Below are 26,591 nucleotides of genomic sequence, written 5' to 3'. Positions count from 1 at the left end.
AGGGCTTTCTGGTCTGTAGAGCAAGTACTAAATACTGTTCATCTTGGTGAACTGAATTTTCATCACAGGAGAATCTGTGTCACATTCCCATTCTGTCTCTTTTGATTGAGGACACGAGTGCAATTTTACACTAATCATGGGTAGCATGTCTTATTCATTTATTTCCCTTCCTCCCCTTATCACAGAGGTTAACAATTTCTTACAGAAGGTTCAGGATAAATTATTCCACATTTTAAAAGAATCAGAAAACTTACTTGGAAAATTCCAAATCTTTCCTACCTGTAATAAAGTTCTGCAAGCTTGTATTTTCAAAAAGTCAATATAATTTTTTTCTGAACTGTTTCTAAGTATCTTATGTGTCTTTGCTACTTCTGAAATAATTCCAACAATAACACCTTTGTTTTCTTCAAGCAGATTCATACTGCTATGACTTGTATGTGAGTACTGGCTAGTACGCACAATATACGATGTGGTAGGAACACAGAAGCCTCTTTTAGAACATATTGATGTTCTAACATATTGATTAAATGATATCTCAAAAAGAACTAAAATAATCCTCACACCAACATCCTGGACAAGAACTTACTTTTAAAAATATACTTCAGTTACTAACAGAAAAATGAAAATGTATTACACAATAGGTAAGGAAACAACATTCCCACTCAATATTCTGTAATTAAATACATTTCAGTATTATATTAAGCTGTTCCAAAAATTGTCCCTCCTATCTTCAGCCAAATCAGCGAAACATACGCTTTGGCTTTTGAAGGAAAGGGACAGAGTGAAATGACCAACAACTATGTAGAAATCTAAAGCTCATAGTTTAAATATCATATTGTGGCATTGCTGTATATGTGCCATATTTACACTTGGTGTGCAAACTTGAAGTCAATCAAGTTTATTGTTCCTTTTCAGTCTGGCTTGAAAATACAGACCCTAAAAAAGGCAATTAAAAAAAAAAAAAAAAAAAAAAAGTTGTTAGAATGTTGACTTAGACCACTTTGTTTCCCCCCTGCCATATTTGATTTCTGTACAAAGGTAGAAATAGAGCTTCTGATTCATATTTCATTCTTTATTGCATAACATTTATTTTTTATTAATTGCAAAACACTTGTTAGCGGAGTAATAACAGCATAATGAAACATAGTATGGAAAGGTTAGTGCCATTTCTTTACTCAGAAAACAGATAAATTGACCAAGGATTGGGGTGAGGAAAATGGTTAGGCTTATTTCATCTACCTTCCATAAACACAGGCTATAGTGTGTGTGGATACATGTATGTGTGCTGTGGGATAGGTGTTCATGTGCCTCAAAAGTATGTTGTGAAAATATATTAAATACAGATTAAAATGTATTCATTAGCTTTTTTTTTGTAATCAAAAAGCACAAATTCTTTCTCGTGGTAAGTACCTGTCTTCCATTTCTATGTTTTCTACAGAGTTTGAGTAGCATAATATAAACAAGGGCTACTTTTGGAAAAAAAAATCATGTCTGGGATTGACTCAATTTTATGTTTCTTCTTTGTTTTCAGTTTTCTGTTTTGAATATCTTTTTGCTCCCATGAGAAGGAAAACTAAATTTTAAAGAAGTCTACTACGTTTTTTCTTGGTCCTTTCAAATTGTGTAAGATTTAATGATAATTTTATTTCTATTGGTTTCATTTAAGATTTAGGTTAATTCCTAATAAAGCCTCACAAGAATGAATAAAACATGAAGTCATTGAAGATACTGACTGAAGCCTCTTCAAGGCAACAGAACATAATTAAATCAGTTTCATTTCTTATGTAGAAACCATTCTTTCGTAAAATTTTTAATATACCTTTTTGGTTTATATTCTTTTTTAATTGCACATTAATTTTGCTTTTTTTTTTGCAGCAATCACTTTTAACTGAAGTAACTGCATTGTCACAGACTGATACATTTTTTTCAAATATTTTCAATTTGTTCTTCTTGACATTTTATGTTTATGTGCAGTTTGCATCTTTTTTGTTTTTCAAATTCAAATGTAACAGATTTTGATATTTTTGTTACATTTTTTGTTTTTGTACTAGTTGTTTTTTTATTTTTATTTTTGAGAACCTGCTGTTTTTGAATTCTCTTTTTTCCCTTTATTCTCCTCCTCAATATGATCCCAGGAGCCAACACAAAGAAAAGCGCAGATGATATAACCAGTAATGATCGTGGTGAAGATGAAGGTATTTTTTGTTTTTTCAAAGCTCAACCCTGATGCATGAACATAAACTTTTACATTTTTATTATAATAATATTGATTATTATTGTTATTGTTATTACTGTTATTTCAACATGATTTTTAGTCCCTTATTTGCAGAAACACACTTCTGTGTGCTTTTTTATTTTCTTCTTTAGAGGTAACATCAATTGTTTTTCTTCTTAAAATCCAAATTAACATTTAGATAACTGAAATTCCCTTGTAACATAAGTGCAAAGTTTATTCCTAAATATATGTGAAGTGAGTAACAAGAACACTCTTGAAAATCACATACTTCCCCTCACATATACTTTATTTGGTGAGAAAATGGAATTTAAAAACATGCATGTGCTCTTCTCCCTCTTACATTTTTTGTAAATTCACCTGTTTGAAATTCATGAAAACAGCTTGCATACATACTTTATTTCATTTCCACTGTTTCCCCAATGCACTTACTGTACATTAAATGCAGTTGCGTTGTGCTTCATCTTTGGTATTTTAATTTATATATGTTTCTCACACGATGTCGTTTATTTCTAGGATATAAAAGTAAAAGAAGCTGTTGATGTCACTTTATTGTTTTTTGTTTGTTTGTTTGTTTGTTTTCCCTGTAACCAGCTAGCCTCTGAGATACATTCATTCTGGCTATGACCACATTCCCACTGAAATCAATGACAATCCTTTTCATTGACTTCTTTCTGAGTTGGACTGGATTCCCTGAAAGGAAATAAAGTTCACAATGAAGTACCCCAAAAATGTTTTGCAAGGAAATACTCTTTTTTCTTGCCTTGACACAGAAAAGGCAGGATGCCCTGATAAAGAAGTCATGAAATATTTCTCTATTCTCACCATCCTTTTCATTTATGTTACACTGGCATTTTAGTATACTTTTTGTACTTACAAATTAAGAAAAGTATTTTCAAATTAAATGAGCAGATCACCACCTTAGGAAGTTTGTTGTTCTGTTTTTGCAGTAATGTGTCTCTTTCTCTTTCTTGACCATTCCAAAGAGCCTTTATAGTTTTCTTCAAACTGATGTTCAAGTGCATTTGAAAAATTTTGCCCTACTGGTTCCCCTTAGTATTGTGCATACTGTGTTGACGTTACTTTTTAATTTCCTCTTGCTTGGGTGTTCAGCTCAATTATAGCTACTCTATCCATGTATGAAATACCACAATAAAAGTCTCTGGTCTTCAATTCACAGTGGTTGTCCTCTACTGCACAACCTTCATTTCTGAATTACACTATTTATTGTAACAAAAAAATGCTCTGCAGACTTCTTCTGTTCTTGTCTGAATTTTGTTCTATTTCTGTTTATAAATGTGTTTCTACATATGCCTTTTCAAAATGACAGTATTGTCATTTGATATAACAAATTCTATGGTCAATTTTTAAGCAAAAGATAAATAGCAAGTGAAAACAAAATTGCTCTTAAAAATTAGATATTTGATTATGAACAAATAATTCTTTCAGATTTCTTCAAAAGTTATAAAGTGTTAGTATCCAACTTCAGATCCAAACAAAGACATAGAGTTTAGGAACTAAATACATAAAATGCATGAAGCTCATTTCCTTTATGTTGAAGTTAATCATGTTCCCACTGAAGGGAAAATCTCTCATTGATTTCAGTGATGAAAGATTCAACCCTGAGGAAGTACTTTGCAATAAGAAAGGATAGAATATAACGAATAATGCCACAAGACTTTTGTGGAGAGAAAAGGAAGGTTGTTCTGTAACACAAATAATTTCATTTAGTACTTATTGCTTTAATTTTCTGAGAGCTAAGCCCTCACAGGACAAAGAAACTCTTTTCATGTACTTTGCTGTGAATGCTGCAAAGAGAAAAACACCTAATCTATTATTATGTACTTCATTGCTTTACATGACCTCTTTAATGTCTGAATCCCTCTAATAGTTGCAAAAATTACACAAATCTTATCATACAGCTTTTTGTTCTGCTGCCTAGATGCAACATATAAAATGCAACATGTAAAGTATATATATTCATGACCAGAAGGCAGATTCTATGAGAAGTCTTAAATTCTAACAGCTATAAAGATGTACACTTGGCCATATTGGCCTTTCACTCAACTGATGACTTCTGATATTTGCATGAGCAAAGTGGTATTTTGCCAAAGAAATATGACCAGTCACAATTTACCTTGAAATACTTTCAAATTTCTTCCCCATATACAAAATATTGTATATGGGATGGCTCATTGCTGCTTGCATTCTTGGTAACTGAGAGTTAATCCTAACAAATCTGAGGGAGCTGAGAGCCTTAAAGTCAAAGTCACTCCTCTTTCCTCTCAGCCCATTCTTCCTCTTATTTTTTCCACTGTTCAACATAACTGTTGAAAATTACTCAGAAGAGAGCTCAGTTGCTTCTGTTTGTTTCTAAATGCTGACTATGTAGTAAGAGACATTGCTTTCTCTAGTGTTTTGTATTATTTAATTGTAACAAGTGGTCCTACTCCACATGCAGATACAGTGAATTGTTTGTAAACAGTGTACAGTTAATTCTAACAGCAGCTTGCTGAATACCGTTCTGCTTTCTAAGGTATATTATTCCCACAGTTGGGCGAGAACTAATTCCTAAGTTAATTAGTCTGATGAGGGGGCTTATTATTTCATTATTAGAAATATAAATGTAGTAAAAAATGCCTAAATTATTGATTAGTCCAACTTTGTATCTCACTCAGAAGTTACCTTATTTTGGAAAGTAAGACCCAACTGTTTATCTGCATGAAAGCTATAAGTAATTTTTCTCTGTGTACCAAAGATTATGCATATAATTCATGACCATAAATATAAGAATATTCTTTAATGTTTAGCTGCCAAAAAAAAATAAAAAATAAAAAAAAATCATGATTTACATTTAAAAAAAATCTGAGCCAAATATTCACTTAAATTCTCGGTGTTCCTTTACTCCTAGGCTATTAAAAAAGAAATGATATTTTGCTGTGTTTAGTTTATTCAGAACAATTTGTTTTTGTGATATTATCTGTTACCGAACTATAGGAAATGTAATTTCAACAAATATGTCTCACTGAGGAATGGAAAAGTATGAATCATTATTGTCATTTTGTTATTAAATGTACATATATTTGTAAATTGAAATAGAACCAAATTGAAATATATTAAAAAAAAAAAAAAAAAAAAAAAAAAAGTCAAGATTATTCCAGAATTTTATTTTTTTTCCTTTGGATTTTAGATGTTTACATTCAAATTAAATTTCTGTAATATGGAAAGTTTTTAAGGGGATTCTGAAAACATTTAATAAAAATGGCATTTGAAGTAAGAAATATGAAAAGTGTAAAAATATTGGGCTTGTAGAAAGATCCTGAAATGTGTAAAATAGCTGAATAAAGTGGTGATGATGACATGGAAAACATGAGAAACAACTGAATAATTTTAGCACTTTTAAAAAATACTAATGCCAGATTTCATTTTTTTTTTATTAGTTTATTATGTTTTCATTACTTGAATTTTTTCAGACATTCATGATCAGAACAGCAAGAAACCAGTTATGGTCTACATCCATGGCGGATCTTACATGGAGGGTACTGGCAACATGATTGATGGGAGCATTCTTGCAAGTTATGGAAATGTCATTGTTGTCACCCTCAATTACAGGCTGGGCGTTTTAGGTAAGTGACTCTTTTCTTCATCACAAGACTTGTATTGAAAGATTTAGAAGGCATTAAATGGCCAGTTTGATATAAATATTTAATTACTAATTAAATCTACTGATAAATCATATATACTTGAACCTTAAAACAGAGCATTCCTGAAGGTGATTAGTTTGACTGTAGTACATTCCTACTGAATACTGTTTAATGTTTTCTGGAAACTAGACTGAGTTACGTCTACCCATTTTCTTGTTGACTGTCTTCACCATAAACAAAAAATCACTTGATTTTTGTACCTTAGTGATAGTTTAAGCTAAAATTATCACTGCATCATATTTGCTCTTTTTTCAATTATTTAAGAAGGTTTTGTTTGTTTGTTTTTTACTGAAATTTTTACTGCAATCAAGAAGTTTCTTCTAAGTTTGAGGAATTCCACATGAAAAATTTATACTTTTAAGAAAAAGTAATACTCCTTTCAATGACACTAAGAAAAACATCTTAATGAATATTCCTTTCAGTATTATATTGAATGCCAAAATTCCCTTATATCCAGAACAGAATGCCAAAAATATTAATTTTCTGCTTCTTCCATGGTTCCATGATGCTTAATTTCTTCATTGTAATAATAGCAGATATTGGAATGATTTTGTAATTTTGATGAAAAAGCATGTAGATTTTTGTTTCCTTTTTTTCTTTTGTACGCTCACATTTTCATCATTTTAGAGTAAAAAGAAAAAAAAAAGAAAGTTATTTGAGTCTTTTTAGGATGGCATTTAAAATCTTTTCTTATTAGCAAAGCTGATCAAGGTTCTTGGTCTATATTATTTTGGAAAAGAAGAAACTTTTGCTGAGTTATCAGTTAATGTGTTTAAAGTGGTTAATATATTGTCTCATCAGAGCAATGAAAACTTTTGTTTAGTTTTTACTCCTGTTTTGAGACTTATTTAAATAAAAAAGAACATTTTTTTCAAATTTAAAGGTAGACATAAAGGCAGGAATTAAAAATGTATATTTTATTGTATATATATATTAAATTTTGGTGTTGAGAAGTATATCAAAAACAAACAAAACACTTTTTATGTGTATGTACATAATCTTCATTAAATTGGATTTGTTATTGTTGTAAGATAAAATGTTTGCGTAGGAGCTAGTTATTGATCTGTTAAAAATGTTTATTGAAAGGTTCTCAATAGAGCTTTTATTGTTGTTTCTTAAAATTAAATTTTTGAAGGATAAAAATGACTGTAAGTTATTTAAGCTATTTGACTGTCTAGCATTACATATCAATCTTAAGGAAAAGGAAGTTTTCAATATGTTTTATATATTCCTGTTATGTGAATTCATACTGAAGACTAAGGAAAGAAAGAGAGGCAGACAGTTGTGGTATTTAGGAAAAAATCTACCAAGAAAAAAAAAGCAGAAAAGCAGAAGATATTCAGAATATGCATATATCACTTAGCTCAGAGAAATTGTGAGCGTATCTCTTTTTTGGTTTTTTTTTTTTTATTATTTGGTTTTGTGAAATGTAAATGTGATTCTTGAAAATACATTTGGTTCTGCCTAGAGATTGGAAGATAGTAATTGAATTCCCTGTACTATTGTGTCATTTCTTAAGGACAGAGAAAATATAAAGTACATAAGCACATGGAAAGCAAATATATTTATTCATAAAATTTTAAAAAGTTTTATAATTCATAACATGTACATTTGTAAGGTTGACAGTATTTGCATCCAGTTCTTCTAGCCTGAATTGTCTTCTTTTCAAAAGATTTATTTCTCTGAGTTTGTTTCATTTGTGACTTTTTATATAGGAGGACACATGCAAACCAGATTTAAGTGTCATAACTATGTAGTTCTATTGATATTATCACATCCTGTGATAGAGGAATTTGCACTGAACAGGGCAGACATAATAACAAGTAACTGAATTCTCCATATATATATCTTTTCTTCCTTTGGAAAATTTGCACTGGAATGTACCCAGCTACTGAGTATAATTATTTTTATAGTATAGAATCATAGAATCACCAAGGTTGGAATTGAACTCCAAGATTATCCAGTCCATCTGTCCACCTATCACCAATATTTCTCATTTAAACCATGTCCCTCAGTACAACATCTAAACGTTTCTTGAGCACCTTCAGGGATGATGATTCCACCACTTTCCTTGAGAGCTTGTTCCAGTGCCTGACCACTCTTTTGCAGAAGAAAGCCTGACATTATGAGTATTCTGTAATTAAGATATATTTAATAATTTTTCTTTCAGCTTATATTGTGTCATAAACAGAAGTAGATGTAAAATCTACTAGATGGCCACTGTAAAATGTTAGCTAGACTATTTTCAACTTGAGATCCTAGGAATATATAGTCAACAAAGAACTGAAAAAGTGTTTTGTAACAGTGATTACATATGTTTAATCAAACAGTATTCTGAAAATTCATCTTCCTAGATGAGAAAAAACAAAAATTGCTAAGGACACTTGGTTCTCTTGACTGTCCTTCAAAGACACACAGTGTCTGGCCTTTAGAAATACGTATTTAGTCATTAAATTTTTGTCAGGATAATGGAATATAAACTATGTGGGCTTTTTTAATTGCTTTTGAATATAATTATTATTATAATTAATGGAATCTGTGTTTATGCTGCAAGTTATTAAAAGTCGTTGAAAAGATCCGATAACAACACATGGCTCTGCACCCTTAGAGTTTTAAAACTCTAAAACTTTTTAGGACAAGAATTCTCCACCTTTACAGATACTATAGAATTTTTAAGTTGAAATCTGTCTGTAGGCTATAACTGAGATATCAAAACTTTTAGTCTTAAGTTAACAAGAAAGAATGCATCCCAGGTGGAAAAAAAATAATAACTGTAACATGGTAAGCATTAGTGTTTTAAATCATTTAAACTGGCTGATACGTATAATTATCTTCATTTCTATCTATACTTCTTGCATTTGGCTGAAATATAAATCTTCGGATAGTGCTCTGAGTAATATTTTTCTATATATCCAGAATAAAGAACTAAAATCTCCCATTTGGAGGACTTCAGAACTGCTCTAGGAATATAAATCTTGACTCTATCTGCATCCAAATAGCACTGATGTAAAATAATCATCACTTGGACTGAAGGCTTTCCAATTTTATAATTATTCCTCTCTATCCTTTGGACAAAAGTACTGCTATGGGTATTCATCCTGGGATCTCCAGACTCCTAAGTATACTGTGATAATATGTATTGTACGTATTGTTTTAGAGGGAAATATTTTCCCTTTGAGAATAAATTTACATTTTCGTATATAACTCCTGAGTAGGATCCTCTGGGTCAATAAAGTGGAAAGAAGATTTAGCTTTTTCTTTTTATTTACTATGGGGGTGCTATGAGAAGCAGAGCTGTACTGTGATGCCATGTTTGTGCCTTGTGCAACACTTTAGGATTTGGGGGATCCTGCCTTTGCCCCACTTAGAATATCCCAGGCCTAGGTTTTCCTCTTCTCTCTATTGTGGAAAAAAAAGAAAAAAAAAATCCAAACAAAGAACAAATGAAACAAACAAATAAAAAGGAACAACAAAAATAAAGCCACAAACCCCAGCACTATTTTTATGTAGTTACATTCAGAAGTGATGTTACAAACTTTGATGAGAAAATCTTCAACAATCTTAAGAAAAGTGAACATACTTAAATAACTTAGTATCTAGCGTTAGCTGTAACAGGCAAAATCTAAGATGAATTCTAGGAATATGAATTATGTATTTTGTAAGCCATAGTTAAATGAAACATCTAGCATAGTAAAAGAGACACATTCAGAGCTCAAAATTATAAAACTTATTTTAGCATTACAGAGTCCACTTGTAATTTTGTATTTTCTTCCTTTTAGGATTCTAAATCTTACTGATAGGAATAGTCTGCCTCTTATCTCTTCCCCTTTCTTGATGTAAACATCCATTTTAACTACTGTCTTAAAAGACTAGACTTCATTTTAGCAAAAGTTTTTTCCACATGCAATTATAACTCACTATAAATGATCATAATAGGCAGTGTACATAAATCAGAGTTTAATTCTCAAGGAGTCTGTGTTCTAACATAATTTGTAGAGAACTTTACCTTTCTTCACTGCTTTTCTTGTTTGTGAGTTAGAACATCAATGTAATGAAACACTGAGCGTTGTAAATGAACTGCTTTGGATTTGACTGACCGGAGGTACATCTTTGGACTACAAAATGGGTCATAAGATGATCTTCTGGATTCTTCAGAGTCATTATGGTTTAAAAGAAAAGAATATGAGTGAAAACGGAGAGGTTTGTGAGTTTTCAGAGATAAATTTTGAGTAAAATACTAATTTCCTTGTAGCAATTTGGAAGAAGTTTTTCCAGGTAAAATGAATAAAGAATTATTGACTATTAATGTGCCTAACTTTCAAGGTATCATTTTTGTTAGTGCTTTTATATATTATTAATTTGTGAAAAATAAATGCTGGAAGCTCTGCAGAAGTAGTCAAAGAAAGTAAGTAGTATATGGTCTCATTTTCATCTAGAACAGAGCCAGATTCCTTCATATTCACAGAGTGTACATTATTACACAACATATCAGTTTTTTCCTTTGGCAGTATAGTTGTGGCACAGCGGCTCTTTTATGCTTGTATTTTTAGCTTTTCTCTAAGTTCAGATGTCTTTATATCTCTTCCCTATCTCCAGACAACCCTTCTTTTATCTCCTGTGTGTGTAACTCCACTGATACAGGAAATGTAAAGGCGATCTGTTGCTGGAAAGGGACAGAGAAAGATTAAGACTCATGGGAATAACCCCAGAGTTTGGGTGTGCTGAATAAATCACAGTTCAACGCTTGCACATAAGAAGGGCTCAATTTAGCTTATAGTGATTGTTAGTATTGCTGATGTTGACATATGCATTACTACTTTCCTTCACCTACATCTTTCAGTTTCATTCGGATGATTTCCTGATTATTTTGGTCTCTGGCCTGTCTTGTTAACTGTCCAATAATTGTATCAGCTAATGTCAGTTACCATAGCCGATCTTCTGCTTAAGTAAAACTCTTGCTCAAAGCAATAGTGACTAAATATGATTTCCATTGATATCAACACAGTATTTGCTATGTATTTATTTTTATTCTCATTTTGTTTTATTATTTAAAATCTACTGTTGAGTCAGAAATTGGATTTGCACAAATGCAGCTAAGAAACCCTATCCAGATCCCATGATTTAGGGACGATCATGTCACTGCATCCTTTGCTTATAACATCAGAAATAATTATGTATTACAGCATCATTAGAAACTATATGCTCAAAAGTTTAGTTTCTAACATGAAATAAATTTCATAGAGAGAATACATGGCAGCACAGTGATTATGTCTCTCAATCACAACAGATCTTCAAAGATTGCTTTGCTTGTTTTGATTGTTTTTAGGCATCCTGTAGAAAAGGCATGCTTTTATAAAATCTAAATGACATTTTGTTTTAATCTTCTGTTCAATAACATTGATTTTGGAGTCTAATTTTGCTTTAATGTTTTGAATTCTTAACATCACTATTGTAACTCTAAAATATGGACAGTAGCCAGTGACCCACTAGCTTTACATGTAAAGATGCTGTGAAGTAGGTTGTTGCCAGCTGGTCTACATACCCTAGTACTGCGTATATTTGAAAGTATGTCAGTCATCATTTAAACATTTATAGCAATGTCAAGATAAGTGCTGCTGTATCTAGATTAATGTAAAACAGATTTATTATTTGAAATCTATGAAAAAGTTATTTGTTTTTCATAGTATATATCCATTTTGTTATGAATTCATGTTTGTTTGTTTTTTTCCTTCTGACAGCGTGGAGTTTGTTTTTCAAATGTTGTGCTTTTGGGTGATCCATCTATCTTTTTCCATGAATTTATAACTCCTTTGCTGAAATAGTGTCTTTATGCTTTTCAGGCAGTAGTGATTCTGTACTTGCAATTTGCCTCTCACTAAGGTTTGAAGAAACAACTCTTAGTAAGGTGGATGGGACCAACAAAAAACACTGCCTTAAGGCTTTTAGGGGACCAAAAAAAAAAGAGTACTGCAGAATGAATTTGCAGGCAGAAAATGGGTGAAACATTATACTTTAGAAAAACAAAATCTAGATTGTTGGTAGTTTTTTTATAGACAGGAGCTGCATTTAAATGTAGCTTCAGTTGATTAGACTCAGCTGATTGGAGCTTTTGCCTCAAAGTTTGAGAAGAGATCACATAAACTGATAAAAGATACTGAGCCTATTAAACCCCTGGAGTATAGCCCGGTACCCATTGTTCGTTTTTTTGTATTAAACTCATGGTTTTACACTACCACTACAAAATTCAGAAATTGATTTAATGACATTGATAACCTACTGTCTTGGTTTCAGCTGAGCAGTGTTAACCAGTGTTTTGATTGCTGTGATGGAGACACACCCAAGGCTAGACCATGCCCCTTGGCAGGGAAAAGCCTCTGCCTTTGTAGTGAGGCAGCAGAGGATGGGGTGAAGCCAGAACAAGGGCATCTAAATTAGGTAAGGGGTTCCATACCATGTGACAATTTGCAGAAGGCCATAAAGATATTGAAATAGGCTGAGATCAGGCAACTATCATTACAAAATTATAGTTGATTAAAAAAAAGAAGTTAAAGTTGAAGAGAAGATTAAATTTGCTTTGACAACTTATATACCACATATAACATGAAAGAAAAAAAAAAAAAGGAAGAAAACAAACCACAGCTTGTGCTATAAAACATTCAATTTCATCTTTGTTGTTGGCAAACCTAATTAAACATGGAGTTATAGTAGTTCTTCTCACAACAAAAGGATTTCACTACAAATTCTAAGGATAGATAATGAAAGTTATATTGGTTGCTCATGCTTCCAAGGATGCGCTAGACTGAACTGCAACTTCTCTCAAAAATTTAATTTTGCAGAAAGGAAAGAATTTATAAATTATTCAGCTGTTAATTTCTCTTTCATACTTATTTTAGCCTCTGATGGGTAGCAGCCAGTTTTTCAGGAAAAAAATGTGGCTGGCATTAGAATTTATTGACCATACTGCTATTCTTTTCCTTCCTTATGCTACTAATACACCTTTTTGCAAAATTTAATGTGATTAAACATTGCAAGTTTTGGAACTCTAAAAGGTTGGAAGCCATAACGAAGTACAAGCTGTAGTTCATACCATAATGCCGACAAAGCTGAACTTGCCTTTGAAAGAGACAAGTTGCTAAAAGCAACTCAAATGAAGACCCATTTTTAAATGTATTTTTTGAGAACTTACTTGCAGCCCTCCATTTCTTATGCAGGCTTTTATTGAAATCAGATGCTGCTTAAGGTTACTTGATATGTTCATTTGTATGTATCTTATGAATAGTAATAAAATCTCTTACAATAGCATAAATTAAATCTATTTTTTTTACCTTTAAGGAATTGTAATGTCAACATCAAAAATAATAATGGAAAAACAACAACAAAAGGAGTGCAAATGAAAATGTGGGAAATCTGAAACTTCTGATCTGTGCAACAATTCTTTGAGTGGAAATGCAGGATTTTTTCTTTGCTTTCTTTTTTTCTACTCATGTTATGAAGAGCTAGTCAGAACATTATACCTTCTTTATAATGTTAAAATATATGGGTTAAATTCACAGTTGAGGTAAATCATTTGACTCTACTGGATATTTCCCAAAATGTCAATGTTTCACTTTTATTTTCTTTTTAAAATTTGTTATGCAATCTACATGAGCTATCTTGTCAGTGTGGATCATAAAAACACTTTAATTGAAACCAGAAGCTTTATGCTTGATTTCATATTTGTAAAAGAAAATGAAAGGTTTGGAGCACTTTTACATAGTAGAGCAAGCATAAGGAATTGTCTCACTCCAATTTATAGAACGGAGATGATGTTCTTTTAATATCTGTATACCTGGCATGAGATTAGGAAGCAACGGTTCAAATTTGGTCCAACCAGCTTATTATAAATCCGGGGAAGGGAAGGAGGGCGATAGAAAAGATAGGAAAGAAGCAAGAATTGCGTAAAGCGGGGGTAGTCACCAGGATCCAGCAGCGGTCCCGCTGCTTGACGTTTGAAGGTCCGAGGCAAAAGCAGCAGGGGGGGAGAGCAGCAGCGTGGCCAGCCTTGGGCAGCAAGCAGGTAGCAGGAAGAAGTCGTGGAGCCAATCTGGGAGGAAGCAGCAGGACTCAGGTAGCAGGTCCAGGAGAGTCCATCAGCGTGCAGGAATTATGTAGTGAGGAATTTGATGGCAGACACCTTTGTTCTTCTTCAGCATGCTGGTAGAGCGCAGAGCAAGTCCAGGAGGGGGAGAGGCAGGTTGTGAGGCTTCTCATGTCAGAAACCTTCTTCATGTCATGAAGAAGAAGATTCTTCTTCATGAAGAATCTGTTGCCAGAAAACCTTAAACCTCATGGTTTTTGAATCCTCTTTTTTCCTACTTTTTCTCCTGTCTACGTGACATCCCTGGTGCTTGAGCAAAAGCCATGTGAGTACCTCCTGAGATGGCCATCTTCCTTGAGACAAGTCCACACGAAAGACCACTTCACGGCCATTAAGCTGCAGCTCATCTCTCTCTCCTTGCCCCTGGCCTTGTCCATCTGCATCCCTCAGACAAAGGATTTCACAACCTTTGCCCAGGACTTGCTTGGACTTGTTCATCTGTGTCCCCAGCAAGCTTTGAGACAATGATGTAAAAGAATAATCTCTTACAGGAATAAAGGAGAGTCTGTCAGTATTTTAAGATACTGTCTTGATATAGATGTAAAATATTTTCTGAATATTTTATTTTACATTCTTAGACTTTTAAAACTAATTAAGAACATCAGGCAGCAATTCAATAATAATATAGTAATAAATATGTTGCTTGTGTTTACATAATTAAGGAAAAATGAAAATGGCTGAAGTTCTAAGGGTATTGAAGTGAATAAGAAATTTACTAGTCAACTCAAACAGATCAAGATTTCTATGTATTTACTCCCTTTATCTCATGAAAAGCCACTAACATCTTTTTCAAAAAGACTTGCATTGTCTCCTCAAAAATGTTAATTGAAAACTTTTAATAATAATATGAAGACTCTGTCTGATCAAAAGAAATACAGACTAAACCCTTCATTTCATATGAAATCCTCCATAACTTGCAGAGTTTTGCAACATTTTATGCATAAAGTGCTTGATAGCAAAAGTAGTAATGGTAAAACTACAGAACTGCAGTATTTTTCTTGCTTTTCTTCAAGCCCTAATTCTCTCACATTAGCCACTATATGAAGATACAGCATACAGAAATAAATAAATGCTCCCTGTGTGTTTCTGGGGCTTCCGTTTCCAAACTGACAATGTTGTTTTCCCTTGAACAGCTCCTAAGTCCTATATAAGGCATATGAGAGTATTGAATGAATAAAGATTTCCTCAGTGATGGATGTTAAAAGTGGATTCTTCAGTATATATTTGCAGGCAAAGGGTAGCAGCTGAGACAGGTCATCAATTTTCATCTTTTCATTTCTACCTTCTAACTGAAAATGATGATTTCCATTTAGAGAATCGAAATAATGTGTTCTTTTGGCATTCATTTCTGCCAGATCTCTTGTGGTAACACTGGTTCACTTAGAGCTTAGATCAGTTAGAAGAATATCACAGAATCACAGAATTGTAGGGGTTGGAAGGGACCTCCAGAGATCATCGAGTCCAACCCCCTGCCAAAGCAGGTTCCCTACAGCAGGTCACACAGGTAGGCATCCAGGCAGGTCTTGAACACCTCCAGAGAAGTAGACTCCACCACCTCCCTGGGCAGCCTGTTCCTGTGCTCCGTCACCTCACTGTAAAGAAGTTCTTGCACACATTTGTGCGGAACTTCCTATGCTGCAGTTTCCGGCCATTTCCCCTTGTCCTGTCTCCACTCACCACTGAAAAGAGTCCGGCCTCGCCACTCTGCCCCCCACACCTTAGATATTTATAGACCTGGATCAGGTCCCCTCTCAGCCTTCTTTTCTCAAGGCTGAACAGACCTAGTTCACTCAGCCTTTCTTCATAGGAGAGATGCTCCAGGCCCTTCACCATCTTTGTGGCCCTATATTGCAATATAGCAATGCAAGATATAATAAAATTACTATAGAAATAGTGGGAAGGCATATAACAGGAAAAAAATATGTTTTTAGAGTTTTCCATTTTTATTTGTTTCTTGTTTTCCTAGCCATCTATGTGTAGCATTAAGTAGGATCTTTCACATTTAACGAAAATAAAAACCAATATCCATAAGTACGCTGCATAGCTTTGTGTCTTCATTTCTTCTAGAAACCTTAAAGCAATATTTAATATCTATTCAAGTATGTGATTCAGTGTTTCATACAACATCATAAATACGCTTTTTCACATTTCACTTGTGCTCTATCTATAACACATAATGTTTTATTGTAAATATTTGTGCTCTGTGAAAATAATGCTTTAATATTTAATACCAAGTAGATACCTAACTCCTTACTAGCTCCCAATCTCTTCTATTTTTTATTTTTACTCTTTGGAAAATAGGAGGAATCAAACGCTCATTATGCCCTAGACTTTTAATTATTTTTTCAGCAAGGCCTTGGATTAGCCCTTGATGAATATACAAGGAATTTAATTCTGAATATCCTTGAATAAAGGGTAACTTGCAGATGTTGTGCTCCTAGAATAGAACAAGCTATGAGTCATAAGGTCCTAATTACATCTTTTTTCCCTTGCTCTTGAGAGGAATTACATTACTTCATTTGATGACTTCTCAAGGAGGCAGAAGTTTTCTCTTGTCTTCTACTCTGGGTTACATGTAGATGAATGGAAAAATGTATTTGTTCGTAGTGGAAGAGTGAAAGTAAGAAAATAAATTTTCCCGATGCAGTCATAACCAAGATCTGTTAGCATGGCTATCCAACTTACATCTAAGTTTCTGGGGAAAGAATCATCTTTCTGATGATTGTATTCAATTCTAGAGCTGTCCATGCCTGTGACTACTGCTCCTACCTAGTAATGCCAACAAATTATTAAAATACGCAGGAAAAAGAGCCCCTCTTCTGTTGTACTGGAGGCTAAGAACAGACAGTATAACACCTGTCAGATTGGCACAAACAGGTCCAGAAGATTCTGTATGGCTTTGCTCTCATGCCTCATAATGTAAGTACAATACAGCTCTAGCTTGCAACCTGCCCACTCAGATCTGTTTGCATATACTTGTGATTTCTGCTATGCCACACTCACCCATTTTTTCCCTTTTTTTTTTTTTTTTTTTTTAATGCCTTTTTTAAATTTTTTGTATACATGTTTTTCAATCCTTTGGGAAGTCAAAAACTTTTTTTTTTTTTTTTTTTTTTTTATTAAAGGAAAGACATTTTAATTACATTTCTTGGTGCATAGAATTTTTTTTTTTTTTTTTTTGCTGATTGTCAGAAGTACAGCATTGGTTATTTTATCAAGAAAGAAAAAAATTTCTTTTCTGAATGAAAATCCTACAAACTCTCATACATTAAATTCTTCTTGTGATTGTATTCAAGGTTCAGTTGAATTGCAAGCAAACTGTACTGACATTTTTATAGTTCCCACTGAAGGCAGCTAGACATGCCTTTGTCTGATAAAAAAGAACCAAGCCTTGCTAATCTTCTATATTTCTAGGAGTGTTATTTCTTTTAGCTCTAAGACCCCTTTATAAAGTTATTTACTAAAAAAATCTCTTCAAAATGTGTCAGTGTTTTACTTCCTTATTTTTAGGACATTTATATAGGATACGTTTAAGGAAATCATGGAAATTTTGCTATCAATTTACTTCAGTATTTTGAAAGAAAACAAATGTAGAGATGAAGAAATTCATCCTGCAAACCTGCTAAAATTGCATAGAAGTTAAATTGCTATTTCTGTTTCATAACTACATTCAATACACTCAGTAACCCATGGGGCAAATTTGTCTCATTCATGATGAAGTCTTGCAGTTTAAATCAATGCAACTTCTGCCCTTCAGTATATGGCATATAGTTTTCATCTTCAGATTGCATTTCTTACAGGTAATATCTTTCCTTACTGTAAAATATTCTCCTTTCATTTTAACAACTTAATTCTATCATTTGCAAGGAAAACAGGGAGCAAATCAGTGATGTATCTCAGTCTCATAATCAGTTACATATAAGGCTGACTCACCAAGCAACAAAATGCCAGTATCTGAGTACCTGTCAAAAGACAGTATTTAAAGGAATTACACGTGCTTAGAAAACAACCAAACATCTTCCCTTTATTTTAGAAATGAACCTTATTTACTGTTGCTTATAAAGAGAGCGAAGGATCATTAAAAATTTCTGAGCAGTATCTTTGGTTAGCCTCACGCATTACAGATGCCTGGCATTGGTTAAATAAGCAATTGAAGCAGGATAGTTCACCAGAATGTTACTGTACTCAAGAATGTGATAACAGAAGTTAGACTCTACTCAACATGCTGTTAGGCAAGTAAGGATTTTTTTTTTCAGTTGTAAGGAAAACTGCAGTATGTGCTTGAGTCAGTACTCAAAGAACAATATAAAAATTAGTGTACTATGAGCTTATATTAAATATAATTGTTTTTCAGATTTCCTGGTTTTGTTTGTTGATCTGTTTTTGCTTGTTTGAAGCATAACAATCCATCAAATGCAGGTGACACTTGGAAGAAGCAATACTAACTTGTAGTTGTTAAATTAAGTTGTTTGTAATTAGCTATTTGCACTTTAGCAATGGGGACATTGCACAAGATTTTTTAAAAATGCATAAAAATGTATTGGCTTGAGGTGGAGTTTTTTCCATGTACCTTGCGTCCTGGATACATCCGTTGTTTTAAATGCATGAAATACTATCAGCACCGTTCTCTTCAGGAAGACAATATAGTTTTTACATCTACATCTTCCTAGGCTTTCTGACAGAAAACTTGGCTACCTTTTCTCACATAATACTGTTAGTCTTTGCTCTGAATGCATCATGGAATAGCAAGAACAGTTAGTGGCCTCTTGCTTTATGTTCACTCTTTCTGTCTTTTCAATGTGATGTTCACGTCAACTTAAGCATACTTTATATTTTTTCACATTTTGATATTTGTTCAATAAATGTTGGCATTATTCAATAAATGTTGGCATTTTCATTCTATACATTTTTGACTGTTGCTTTATTTGCAAATATTGCTAAAATTTTCTGAAAATGGAAAATATTTGGAATGACATTATGACATTTTACTAACGAATCTCAGAGTTTAATGAATGGAGATGCATGCAGCCATGATCTGGATGTACTCCATCACCTTGCTACTCTCTTTTCTGTATCCTTGGGGGTGGAGAATTGGAGAGGCTGACAGAGGAACGTTTCTGGTACATGTGCCCTCTTGTCTTCTTTACCTGGTAACTCTTCCAACTCAACTCATCACATCTATGTGAAACAAATCTAGTGATGTGACACAAATCAAGTTAATTGCTGGTAACCAAGTGATTGTCAATGTGATCAGAGGTGTCTCTGTGCCTGTAGAATGAAGGAAGGCTTTTGGAGCTCTTTTCACATCTCTTTGAAGTCAGGGTTGGACAACTGCTGATGAGAGACCATAAAAGATAGTGTGGGCAATGTAGTTCACAATGTAGCCAATGTTTCTCAACCCCGATCTAAGTAAGCATTCGGTAATATTGCATCATGTCATTATATATAATTTACTAAATTCTTACTATGCATGAAAACAAATATATACCATAACTGTTCACTTAATGAAAAAGTATGTAAAGTTGGTTGAAGCTTTAATTGCCTTACCACTCTACTAGCATTTAGTAGAAAAAAATGTTGATTTATAGGTACAGTCAAGTTATTAATGACTGTAAATTATTATTCAATGTCAGAATAAGAAATTCTTGAGTTATTCAAAAAGCAGCAGTAGTATCAGCAGCAAGAATTCACATAAGGAACTGCAGATAGAAATATGTCTAAGCATGTGAGGCAATAGTCTGGAATATTTACAAAATATACGATACCTATTCTGGAAGCACAGTCAGCACTTCAGCTTGTGAGAATTACCAGGAAGTAAGAGCTTGAAGAGAAACTGATTTTTTTAGCTTTCTTTCATGCCTATTTGAACTACAATTAGGGATATAACCCAAAACTCTGAACGCTATCAAATTCATTTATTTTGCCTGTTGATTATTGATTATGTGGTGGAATATATTAAGCAGCCACTGATAAAATTCATTCTTGCTCCTCAAAAAAAAAAAAAAATCTTTAAAATTTATTTAAGTCAAGTTCTGTCAATGTCATACAGTACTATTAGGAGTCAGAATACATAGTCTTGAATAAAGCTGTTCATTTTCTGAACTTCCTAACAGTTATTTATATACCTGCATTGAAAATTAGAAGCAGAAACGGTGAGGACATAGCAAGAGGGAATAACTTCAAAAAGGCACTCAGAAAACCATTGGTGAATAGAGGAATAAAAATTCCATGCTTTGAATTCCAGGGTAGTATGTTCTGTAATAGACAATTATCATTTGGACATAGCTGTTATAGAAACCTTCAACAGACTTAAAAAATCAAGTCCACTCTTGAGTGAATTGGTAATTGTAAGAATCAGTTCCAGAGAAAGAATAAAAAAAAAAAGATTTCCATCTATTTATTTTTCTTCTCTTTGAAAGATCCATAGGTAAACTTTTGTGCAAAATGAGTATATTTAATTAAATAGGAAACTTGCTTAAAATATTTTTAATTCTTGTTAGGAAATGTATTCTTTTAATTTAATACAAATATATATATATACATATATATATATATAAATCTGTCTCTGTCCCACTTCCTTAATTACTGAATAAAAAATGAAAAATTTGCTGGACCCTAGTTAGTTTACTTTTCAGTGTTATGCAGAAGATTGGTTCTTATAGGATTCTGAGAAATGTGTTTACAACTTCATAAAAATGAAATTGACAGACTTTTAAATAACATTCCTTCATTAATTTAAGTAGTCACATTTTTTAAATTTAAAAGTATAGGGTTTGTAAGAAACTGCAGGTGTGACATAGTTAATATCTACTAATGTGTTAAAGCACAATACTTCTGGAGAATATAGACTGCATTAAAAGCAAAATAAGATTTGGCATATCACTCATGCTCCTTCATTTGTTGCATCACTTAAATAGTTATGTTCTAGAATAGGATACTATTCCCAGGCAGAAGTTATGCTTTGCATATACAGTTAATATTAAAATACTGGAAATTTTAAAATATGAAAATCTTAATAACCAAAATAGAGCAGTAGTAGTGAGGAACCTATTGACAGGAATGATAATTTCTTCCTGTAGTCTTTTGATTCTTTTTTTTTCTTTTTTTAAAATCAGTTTTATATGGTTCTCTAATTTTGGCTACAGGAGCAATAAGGTCACATAATTTAATAGCAACTGTTGTAAGATTTTTTTTCTCTTACATGGATAATTCTCTAGGGTAGTGAATTTTTTGTGTCCTCTGAAGTACATTTTTTTATTAAATTTACACATTAAATATGAAATAATTTGGCATTAACAGTTTATTATATTGTAAAGCTAAGATATTAGTGCATATCATCAAGTAGTCACTATTTAGAACCAACGAAATATTTGACTATTCAGGGAATTTTTAACACTCTTTACTATTTATCATAGGGAAAAATGTCTGGTTTCTTGACTGAAATATAACAGTGATATCTTGTGTAAAGCCATCTCTCTGGGTTTTCAATTCTTTAACATATGTTAATTTATTCTATATTTTCTTTTCTGTAATCTTCACTTTCGTTTAAAATTTATAGCTTCTGATTGATTTTACCTGAAATTTTGTGATGCTAGTTGAGGCTTTTTTATTGCAGTTTGAAGTTTAAAACAAACATGAAAGTGATCTATTGGATATTTTTAAGACAATATGTATAAATAATTAGTATCTCTGAAAACTACCATATCAAAACCTTTGTAACCCCAATTCTTTGGAACTGTAGTTCTTTTATACAGAAGTGTGGTGGGTCCATCGGAATACTTTATTACCTGCTTCTCTTCTTCTCTCTCTCTCTCAGATCATGAAAAATGGCAGATTTACCAGCTGCAATGTAAAAAGAAAACAAAATTTAAACAGCCTTAGTGGTTCATGCCATTGTTCTTCTTTTACTATATTCATTGTATTATATCACTTGTGCCATGAAAAGCAGTAAAATTTTACCTGTTGATGTAAAGACAAAAAACAAAAAAAACCAAAAAGTTTTATTTCCTCAGGCTAACTGGTTTTATATTATTTATAATATGTTTCTTTGTTCTTTGTGGTAACCTAGGAATCACAATCATTTGTTTATTTATTTATTTATTTATTTATTATTTTTAATGTATAAGTATTAGACTTTTCTTCAATAATACCTATAGACTTTAGGGCTAAAGGTTATGTCTGACATGGTTTCAAGGCCTTATTGCACAATGTGCCATAATTATTTTCTGAATTATGCTGCACATTTTCCATATGTACTTCCTGAACATTTATGTTCAAGGGCTTATTGGCTCTTATAAAAAGAAGAACCTAAAACCAAAATGGAAAGAGGCAAAACTAAGTTCAATGAGCAGAGAAAATACTCAAGTGGCAGATGAAAGAAAAACAAAATACAGCCAAATAGGATCTCAGTAATTATCCTGTAGAATTTGGAATGGTGATGAAGTTATCTCCAATTGTTAGAGTAGCTATGGCTTATATATTTTTAAAATATTTTGTAAATATTGCTTATATATGTTTTTAAATATTTTTAAATATTGTTTATAATTTTTTTAATTTTAAAATTTTAAATATATATTTGAATATATTTTTAATATTTTAAAACATATTTTAAAAATATATATTTTAAAATACAGTTTTATATGATGCTCTTTTAGTTACTAAGCAAATTGCCTTCTACTACATTTTTGTAACTGCTCAATTATTTGAAGTTTCAATGCTGCAATCCCTGAGTTGCAGTAAATATTGAAAGGAAACTGTAAATATATACTGAAGGAAATATTTGTCCTCTGAGACAGAATTATGTGTTCCGTGGCTATCACTAAATTGGATATGAATAAAAGCTGTCTGATAAAAGCTATGGTTGTATGATTGACAAGCTTGTGTATTTAGGAAACACTCTGACCAGGAATACGTAACTTGATCCAAGAAAAAAAAAATCCAATTAAATATATAATTACTTTTTACTCTAAAAAAAAAAAAAAAAAAAAACAAAAAAAAAACCCCTTTCATTAAAAGGAGGGATAAAAACAACAGTACATTACACAAGCATATACTTTTAAGATTTTCTCATGGAGGGATAAATCTAATCAAAGACCATGACAGAAATAAAAGAAAAAAAAAATTACTTGCTTCTGAAGAGTATCATTTAGTGCAGTGGGAGTGTTAGCATTCACCACTAATATCAACAAGTAGCCTTTTTACTGAGAAGTGGTTCTTTTTATGTATTGATTCTAGGGTGATGTATCAAGGCATTAATATTCTAATTCTTCCAAATCACATTCTAAGCACATTCAGAATTGTTCTGTATTTTTGCCATATATTAGCTTCTGTTCTAAATTTTTTCTCACTTAAATATTAAAAGAAATTCAAAGGAATTTTTGTGCCATGTACCATTTGCAGTAAAGAAGAGACTTAAGTGGTAGCATTGGAAGAGCAGAAGAGAAACAAAAACTAAAACAAGCATATTTATAACAAAGTCTGACTATTTGACATGGAAAACATGTTAAGTCCGTAAAATAAAAGAAATCTAATTAAACAGAAGATACTTAACAGAAGCTGGTGTTATGCACATCTGGATATGTGCTAAGGATTTTAATAATCACAGACAAATCTACAGTACGAACTGGAGAGAAAAGCAAGGATACTCAGTCTCTTTCCTTAGCCGAAGTTAGGATTTGTTTTCTTGAATAGGAATAAGAAGTACAGTTCACATTTGTTTGTTCATAAATACCTTTTTCATAGGCTGATTTGCTTTATTAAATTCTTGTCTAATGTTTATTGATTGTTGCTCATTTTATTCTAAAATCTAATCCCAGCCTTCAAACAGGAAAAACTATACTAAAAAATTGCCAATGAGAACGCACATTACATAAATACAAAAGGAAAAGTTTAAGCATCTTCTTCAATCCTGTCAATATTTATTGGTATGCTGTAGCTTAGTGACAAATGATATGACAGACATGTTTCTTATATACTTATATTTCACTTAGTTAGAAAACAAGATTTATCTTTTTTAACTTGCCCTGAAGGGCGTGCTCTGTTGTGTTTCTGTGTTCCACATCCATAACCATGTGAACTGATCTGTACAGCAGCCAAGAGAAGGAAGGATTGGTCATATACTGTCCCTAGAAGAGTAATAGAATTGAATCCAGAAGATAATTGACATGCTAATAATGCTTAATGGCATTTCATCTTCTAAAATTAAGGAGACCACAAGTATGAATGAAGTCTGGCTGAGGACTGAGGTTTCTAGCCTGAAATTAGCAATGTTAAATAAAGGGGCTTCTGCATAAAAGGGAGATTTTGCTGCCAGGATAAAAAGCATATGAGTTGGGTGATAAGTATTTAGAAAAGGTTTATGACAGACTTTTTTTTTTTTTTTTTTTTTTTTTGTAATTTCTCTGTGAATTAAGTTTCCTTTAGAAAGTCTTTTCCAAGGAGTTAAACAGTATCCCCATAAAATTAAAAATCTGTTGAAAGTGTGCTTTACACCTATTGGCCTTTCCATTAATGTATTTCTACTGCTAAGCGTGTCTGGTGGACCATCAGAATTCACATTGAACATCCTTTTGCTACCTATGATGTTCAGCAACTTTCTTTCTAAGAACTGAAGGGATAGCAACAAGGGTGTGAAGTAGAATCCTAGTCTCAATCAGCTCAGTGTATACTCAGAAAGGGAAACTAGGCTCCTTCATTACAGGAACTTGATTCAGTTGAATAAGTGACCAAAAATCTCACCAAATACAAAAGTAAAACAGCAAAGAGTATGTTTCTTGTATAAGTACTTAAATTCAATTGCCTCACTTAAAAGAAATCAAAACCTTCCTTCTGAAGAAAAAAAGGGTTTTTTTAAGAATTGTTTTAAGATAAATATTCATATTTGATGTTGCAGTTGTTGTTTTATAAGAGATGGGCACTCCAGCTCAAGAGAGAGCTGGGAAAAATAGGATGTAAAGAACTTGGTGAGAGACACTGATAACATTTACATAGACTTATATGTTTCTCATGAAACTATTGTGGGCATACGCTAAGGAAAAAAGAAAAAAGAAATGTGGAAACAGTAGGAATATAATCAGAAGATTGTAAAATAATATTTTAAATCAATAACTGAAAACTACTATATAAAAAATGAAGACTAGTTCAGATTTTTACTTATTTTTATTCAGATTTTGACTTTTAAATTATTTTAAATTCTGAAATGTGCAAACAACTGTACATGAAGTTAATTGAATGAGGAATAAAGCAAGAAAATCACTTAAAGATGAGTGCCATAGAAATACATATAGATATGTAGAAAGATAATTTTTTAATTTTCAAAATTTAGACTGGACAGAAATCCAGTCCAACCCCTATGATTCCGTGTAAATGGTAGCTCAGTCACATAATAAATTATCATTTGGCTCCGTAAAATTCTGAATAGGTGGTTCTGATTCACAAAAACATTTCATTTCTACTTCAATCTCATGCATTTTTCTGTCGATTTGAAATAAACTGGACTTTCATTGTTGGGAAAACAAGAAAACAAACAAATAAGCAGTGCAAAATTCTAAAACTATGGATACGGTTACAGCAGACTCATTCATCCAGTGAGGCATTATAGGCAGGTTGTTAAAGATCTACTTTTAAACTTAGAAGAGATTTCAGAACATTTGATTTGTTTTACTTCTTGGAAAGCTAGGTAGGAAGATTTTTTCTCTCCTTGCACGTTTTTACATTTTATTTTATTATTTGTTAGTGTTATTAAGAGAAGGCCTAGTCTTACCTAATGTTTTTGTAAGGTCACTGAATGACCACTGTATTAAATATTATGTAAATATATTACCATCATTTTTTATTGAAATATTAATGTGAAACATGTAAAACCTTTAGTGAAGCATTCTGTGATTTTGCTTGAGAATCTCTGACTGATGTGAGAATATCTAGACTTTCTTCTTTTAAGCATGTAATTACGTACCTGCTACACTAAGATCCAGTGCAGACCAATTTAAAATAAGGAACTGAGGATCTAGGAGAAACCTTAAAGGCTAGACAAGGTCAGGATTACAACTAGCTTCTTTTGACCTGATAGCCATGGTAGATAATAATCCAGTGGTTAAAAGAGTGAAACTGGTGTTTTATGCCTTAGTATTGTGGGAAATGCAACCAGTAACGCTATGCTAAGATGGATTAGAATCTCACTTCTTCCTTCTTCTACACTACTATAGAGTTGGACTTGCTCACATTTTTCTGTGCTATTCTTGAAATTTTGCATTCTCAACCACATATTTCTCAGTGTAGTGGAAAGGAAGAATGGAGAGTACTTATGCAAGTATACAGTATGTCTTGATGAACAGGGCAGTTATATGAAAATCAGGCATCACTGCTTTGTTTGAATAATTAAGTTCTTTTCTTTAGTGCCTTCAGCCATTTTCTTTCAGCCTCAAATTTTAGTGAGTAGTGTTGCATTGTTTCCCGTATTCTGTGGATAGTTACTATCTGACACAGATAGTAGACTAGATAACCTTCAATATCTATGAAA

At 32.4% G+C, this 26,591-nt stretch overlaps 1 protein-coding gene across 5 annotated transcripts in view; it reads left to right on the top strand.

Annotated features, from left to right (window-relative positions):
- The window catches only part of NLGN4X (neuroligin 4 X-linked), a 154,533-nt gene that overhangs the window by 84,239 nt on the left and 43,703 nt on the right, over nucleotides 1-26,591 (top strand). For 4 of the 5 annotated variants that reach the window (XM_042868186.1, XM_042868188.1, XM_042868189.1 and 1 more), the window contains 2 exons: nucleotides 2,136-2,195; nucleotides 5,707-5,859. In XM_042868186.1, coding sequence (XP_042724120.1) covers nucleotides 2,136-2,195; nucleotides 5,707-5,859 — 213 coding nt within the window. The remainder of the gene's footprint in view (nucleotides 1-2,135; nucleotides 2,196-5,706; nucleotides 5,860-26,591) is intronic. The other variant, XM_042868190.1, reaches the window with a different exon arrangement.

The sequence above is a fragment of the Lagopus leucura genome, unplaced genomic scaffold (genome assembly GCF_019238085.1).
Source record: "Lagopus leucura isolate 7727_CA_CO unplaced genomic scaffold, USGS_WTPT01 Super-Scaffold_100001, whole genome shotgun sequence".
Classification (NCBI taxonomy): Eukaryota; Metazoa; Chordata; class Aves; order Galliformes; family Phasianidae; genus Lagopus; species Lagopus leucura.
This window is presented reverse-complemented; position numbering and strand designations above follow the sequence as displayed.